The sequence below is a fragment of the Salmo salar genome, unplaced genomic scaffold, assembly GCF_965601325.2.
Source record: "Salmo salar unplaced genomic scaffold, fSalSal1 ptg000587l, whole genome shotgun sequence".
In the NCBI taxonomy this organism is placed as follows: Eukaryota; Metazoa; Chordata; class Actinopteri; order Salmoniformes; family Salmonidae; genus Salmo; species Salmo salar.
Window position 1 is genome coordinate 1,243,599 of NW_027675427.1, and position 6,402 is coordinate 1,250,000.

Sequence of the window (6,402 nt, forward strand, 5' to 3'; positions counted from 1 at the left end):
GCTAATGTAAAAAGCTGGTTTTTGATATCAATATGAACTTGATTGAACAAAACATGCATGCATTGTATAACATAACGTCCTAGGGTTGTCATCTGATGAAGATCATCAAAGGTTAGTGCTACATTTAGCTGTGGTTTGGGTTTATGTGACATTATATGCTCGCTTGAAAAATGGGTGTCTGATTATTTCAGGCTGGGTACTCTGCTGACATAATCGAATGTTTTGCTTTCGTTGTAAAGCCTTTTTGAAATCGGACAGTGTGGTTAGATTAACGAGAGTCTTATCTTTAAAATGGTGTAAAAAAGTCATATTTTTGAAAAATTGAAGTTTTTGCATTTTTGAGGAATTTGAATAACGCGCCACGGGATTACACTGGCTGTTGAGCGTTTTATTGCCCTGCCTCTGGGAGCCTGTCGACTTGTTCCATGATTACTGAGTGAAAGAGAGCCTATGAAAGTTTTCATGTAGGGTGGGGGACCCCTGGTGGCTGAACCTGAGATCAATGAGAGAACCTGTCAGAAAAACGACAGAGTCCCACTTCTCTGTCAATGTACAAAGTAGAGAGTGGGGGACAAATGTGTAAAAATGTATACAGAGGCTCTGGAATTTGTCATAAAAAAAATAAACATTTAAATAGTGAAAAAGGATTAAAATAAAGTTCCAACAGTACATGAGATGATCAGACTGAACCAACTGCTATCTTAAAATGTTTATTCAGTTAGGAGACAGAGGATGTATTACATAAAGTTATCACAGAATTAAAGTTATCACACAATTAAATAATAAATCCTCACTCACACAGACAAACATGGCTTCATTATTGTTCACAGTTTATTATCATAGTTTCTCACAGATCCTGGCTTCCACTGTTAGAATGGCTGAGCGAGAGGAGGTGGGGCTTTTTTCATAGCCTGAGAGAGAGAGAGAGACATTCAGTTTTACTAGAGGGGTTGGGTGCGCCTCCTGTTGGCTGAACCCGGGTGGGAGGTTCCCCCTTAGCAAGCAATGGACCCCAGCACACCACTGAAGCCATTAAGAACTATATTCAAAAACCCACCTGGTAACCTGTTCAATCGCCAGGCACACGGCTCAACATAGTTCAATGACAGAGACTGTGGACTTAGAATAATTTTGGGTAAAAAAAAAAAATTGTGAAAATTAATAAAATAAAGTAGCAGCTGTCTTTGATATAATCAAAATTAACTAACTGCTATCTTGAAATGTAGAGAAAGTGTTTTAAAATAGGCATCCTATCATTTGAAAATTAGTCGAAAGGCTAAGTGATTCTCTTCCTGAGAAGAAGCTGACAGCCTTCAAACAGAGCAAAAAAAGTGGTCCCAAACAATATGTCAAAATGAATTAAAAAATGATACAGCTGTCTTTAATAAGATCAAACTGAACTAACTGCTATCTTGAAATGTTGAAAAAGTGTTTTTAAATAGGCATCCTGTGGTTCGGGCTATGTATTTAGGTAGAGGGGTGTTTAGTTTATGTGGTTCGGGCTATGTATTTAGGTAGAGGGGTGTTTGGTTTATGTGGTTCGGGCTATGTATTTAGGTAGAGGGGTGTTTGGTTTATGTGGTTCGGGCTATGTATTTAGGTAGAGGGGTGTTTGGTTTATGTGGTTCGGGCTATGTATTTAGGTAGAGGGGTGTTTGGTTTATGTGGTTCGGGCTATGTATTTAGGTAGAGGGGTGTTTGGTTTATGTGGTCAGGGGTTTGTTAGTCTATGTTCTATGTTAGTGTATTTCTATGTTCTGTCTTGTCTATTGTAGTTCTATGTTTAGTTAATTGGGGTTGGGCCTTCAATTGGAGGCAGCTGGTTATCGTTGCCTCTGATTGAAGGTCCTATAATTAGGAGTTTGTTTGTCATGGGATTTTGTGGCAGATTGTTGCTGTGTATAGCTTTGTGCCTTACTGGCCTGTTCTTTGTCGTCGTTTTGGGTTTTCCTTCTTTGTCCTTTAATAAAAGAAGATGAGTGTACATTTTCCCACTGCGTCTTGGTTTAAACCCTACGACACCTGTGACATTTACATTAGGGTGTATTGTTAGATACTACTGCACTGTTGGAACCAGGAACACAAGCATTTCACTACACCCACAATAACATCTACTAAATATGTGTATGTGACCAATAACATTTTTATTTGATTGTATTTTTGAAAGTGTTACATAATTCTCAATCCGCTTTGCGTCGTGCCTAAAAACAGCACTTAGCCGTGGTACTGTATATTAGCCATATACTGTCACCACTTCCACCGAAGTCATTTCCTCTCCTTGTTCGGCGGTCGGCGTCACCGGTCTTCTAGTCATTGTCGATCCACTTTTTCATTTTCCATTTGTTTTGTCTTGTTTTCTTACACATCTGGTTTCCATTTCCATCATGAATTGTTGTGTATTTAACCCTCTGTTCCCCCCATGTCCTTGTGTGGAATTGTTTGTTTGTAAGTGCTTGTACTCTGTTACTGGTGCGCATCGGGTTTTGTACCCATGTAGGTTCGTTTTGTATTAAACTGCTCCGGCTATTACCTATCTCTGCTCTCCTGCGTCTGACTTCACTGCCACCAGGTCCGCAATCCTTACATATACCACACCTCCTCAGGCCTTATTGCTTATTAGAACACATAAGTGTATTATAAGGCATTATAAAGGTAATTAAAATAATTATAATATGTACTTCATAGAAACTGTTACCCTTTATATTCTAATAACTCACATTTTAAGATTCATTATTTCATTTATTCCATGTTAAGGGCTCTAACCAAGGAACAAGACTATTTGTCTCCCTCTTGATGTTGCATGCAGTTCCTCTCTCTTCCTCCCTCCCTCTAACCCCTCCCTCCCTTTAACCCCACCCCTCTGGCAGAACCAGGAAGTCCATCCCCCTTCACAAACTCTCTTCTGAGGAAACGAAACTGATCTGAGTCTCTGTGTCGTCTGTCTGTGTGAGAGTGAACAACCGTCCAAATGGCTCAACATGGAGTTCTGCTGGACCAGGACCAGTTCTGTTGTTCTGTCTGTCTGGATCTACTGAAGGAACCAGTCACCATCCCCTGTGGACACAGTTACTGTAGGAGCTGTATTGAGGGCTGCTGGGATCAGGATGTTCTGAAAGGGGTCTATAGCTGTCCTCAGTGCAGACAGACCTTCAGTCCGAGGCCTACGCTGAGTAAAAATAACATGTTGGCTGAGCTGGTGGAGAAACTGAAGAAGACAGGACTCCAGGCTGCTCCCCCTCCTGCTCTGTGCTATGCTGGACCTAGAGATGTGGCGTGTGATTTCTGCACTGGGACCAGAAAGCAGAAAGCCCTCATGTCCTGTCTGGTGTGTCTGGCCTCTTACTGTGAGACTCACCTCCAATCTCACTACGAATCTCCTGCTTTGAAGAAGCACAAGCTGGTCAAAGCCACCGCACAACTACAGGAGAAGATCTGCTCTCATCATGACAAACTGCTGGAGGTTTACTGTCGTACCGATCAGCAGTGTATCTGTCTGATGTGTACAATGGACGAACATAAAGGCCATGATACAGTGTCAGCTGCAGCAGAGAGGACTGAGAAACAGGTAAGACCAGAACAACTTGTTGGTGACTGTCTGATAAACAAAGAATTAAAGATACAGTAGGAACTAAGGCTGTTTGAATATGAGATCATTGAAATGAAATGAATCCTCAGCAGAACAAATATGAACACAAACCTTGAGTATATTGATATGTCAACCCAGATTCTCCAGATGTATCACCATTTTATAATGTCAAACACTATTATCATTCTGAATGGCCTTTTATGAGTCCAAAGTTCAGTCTCAACCTGTTGATACATGTAGTCCTACCATAAAAACTATAATCATTCACATAGCAACAAATAAATATCATTTAGTAAATGGACCATCCATTTTTTAGACCTTCCTCTCTATGGGCCCTATGTCACATTACTATACTATTGATCTACTGGACTAATAAAGCTTGATAGCTCATTGAAGAGTGATTCTCCACAGAGGCAGCTGGGGATGAGTCAGCAGAAGGTCCAGCAGAGATTCCAGGAGAGAGAGAAGGAGCTGAAGGAGCTCCAACAGGCTGTGGAGTCTCTCAAGGTGAGTATTGTTGACCAGAGGAGACACACCATTTCACCTGTCCCCTCCAGTCAGAGAGAGAGAGAGAGAGAGGTAGAGGGGCCCCTATCCAATCCCACTGACCCCACTGTTGGGAACAGGTTGTCACTGCTGAGGCAGTGAAGAAAGTAGAGGAGGATGGGTCAAGGCTGAGTGATCCTGAGAGGATCCCTGTGAGTAGTAGATCTGTGACAGCACAGAGGGATGGGCCAACCAGTGATATATGCTTCAGTAAGGTTGGCTTCTTAGTGTTCATAGCAAATGGTTATCAACTGTACCGCAGAAAAAAATATGTTTTGGTGGCAGCTGCAGAGAAGTATTTGGTCATACTAGATTTGACTTCAGAAGAGTTCCAGGGTGTGTTGAGTGGTGGTGTCCCGTCCTCCCAGGCCGTTGGCCTGGTGCAGGAGCAGATAGGGTCAAAGTAGTGGAATGGGGTAGTGGGTTTTAATGAGTGTAGGGTTAGTTGGCCTGGTGCAGGAGCAGATAGGGTCAAAGTAGTGGAATGGGGTAGTGGGTTTTAATGAGTGTAGGGTTAGTTGGCCTGGTGCAGGAGCAGATAGGGTCAAAGTAGTGGAATGGGGGTAGTGGGTTTTAATGAGTGTAGGGTTAGTTGGCCTGGTGCAGGAGCAGATAGGGTCAAAGTAGTGGAATGGGGTAGTGGGTTTTAATGAGTGTAGGGTTAGTTGGCCTGGTGCAGGAGCAGATAGGGTCAAAGTAGTGGAATGGGGTAGTGGGTTTTAATGAGTGTAGGGTTAGTTGGCCTGGTGCAGGAGCAGATAGGGTCAAAGTAGTGGAATGGGGTAGTGGGTTTTTAATGAGTGTAGGGTTAGTTGGCATGGTGCAGGAGCAGATAGGGTCAAAGTAGTGGAGTGGGGTAGTGGGTTTTAATGAGTGTAGGGTTAGTTAGAAGGGTGTTTTTTAGTATTATCATAATTTCCCCTTTTCCCATTTTGTATCCCATAATATCATGGATTTATATTAAAGTCCAGTTGAGGCAGGTGAGATGCCTTTGGATATACGACGTAATAAATTGTCATTAGCTTATTGGGTTGAAAGGCTGTGAGGCTGAGCATCCCACTGCTACTGTTCTAGATGACTGTTGGGAATATACTAGTAGACAAGGCAGTGGTTTTGGTTGGACAGTTGGAAAGCTTGCTGATGAGAGTAGTTTCAGGGAGTTGGAGGTTGGCCCTTTCTGTGGTGATAGGAGATGTTCCTCCATGGTTACTCCCAGATCCTGTTGTTGATCTAACCTTGGTAGACAAAAGGAAAGATTGGGTCAGAAGTCAGTGATAAAGGGAAACTGGTTGACAATTACATTGGTAGAAGTTGTTATGCTTTTTTTACCTCTTTTCACAGATGGATCCAAGGGCCCAGATAGTGGGCCCACAGGAGCAGGTGTTTACCTTCCTGAATGTGATGTGCAGATATGTAGAAGACTAACAGATGAACTGTCAGTGTACTCAGTTGAACTGTTGGTGATAATAGTTGTCCTCCAGTGGGTGGAGGACGTACAACCTGTTAGAATTATAGTATCCTCAGATTCTCTGTCTGTATTGAATAGTTTATCATCTGGTAAATCTATTAGGAGTGACCTACTATTGGAGGTGTTAATGTTATTATGGAGAATTGAGAGAATGGGTCTAGTAGTGAGATTCTGCTGGGTCCCAGCACATTCAGGTGTGGAATGGAATGAAATTGTAGACTAGTTAGCTAAAATAACTTTAAAACAAGATATAATATATATTAATGTTCCACTGGGTAGAGGTGAGGACAAATGTGAGATTAGAGACATTTTGATAGATGTGTGGCAGAAGAGATGGGACTCTGAGCACAAGGGACGGCATTTATATGCCCTCCAAAGAAAGGTTAGTGGACCAAGGTTCAAAGGTCAGATTAGGAAGGAAGAGGTGGTGTTTCCTCGATTGTGTTTAGGACATTTAGATTTGGGGGATGGGGGAGGGTCTATTAGAAGTTAGTAGGGATCTTTTTTATTTTCTCAGAAGTACTGAGTTAGGTAGGAGGATTTAGAAATGGTGTAAACCGTGATTGAACACACTCCAGCACAGTAGGAGGCGCCACGCTCCTTTAACGTTGGTTTGAGGACCGCCATTATACCATAGAAGAAGAAGAAGTTGGTAACGTGAGGTTTTGTCGTTCGTGAAGAGTGCAGCTATTCTTTTGCCTATTTTCCAAATGTATTTTGTCATGGTGGGAGGGTTTGTTTATTGGTTTCCTCTGTTTATCGGTTAGAGTTGAGGAGGGAGTAGGGTAATTTGATGTCCTCA

At 42.3% G+C, this 6,402-nt stretch overlaps 1 protein-coding gene across 1 annotated transcript in view; it reads left to right on the plus strand.

Annotated features, from left to right (window-relative positions):
- The first annotated feature begins 2,915 nt into the window (after positions 1-2,915).
- Positions 2,916-6,402, plus strand: part of LOC145876418 (tripartite motif-containing protein 16-like) — a 10,336-nt gene continuing 6,849 nt past the window's right edge. Inside the window, exons 1-2 of the mRNA XM_082972192.1 lie at positions 2,916-3,565; positions 3,998-4,093. Of these exons, the coding sequence (XP_082828318.1) occupies positions 2,969-3,565; positions 3,998-4,093 (693 nt within the window). The 5' untranslated portion in view covers positions 2,916-2,968. The remainder of the gene's footprint in view (positions 3,566-3,997; positions 4,094-6,402) is intronic.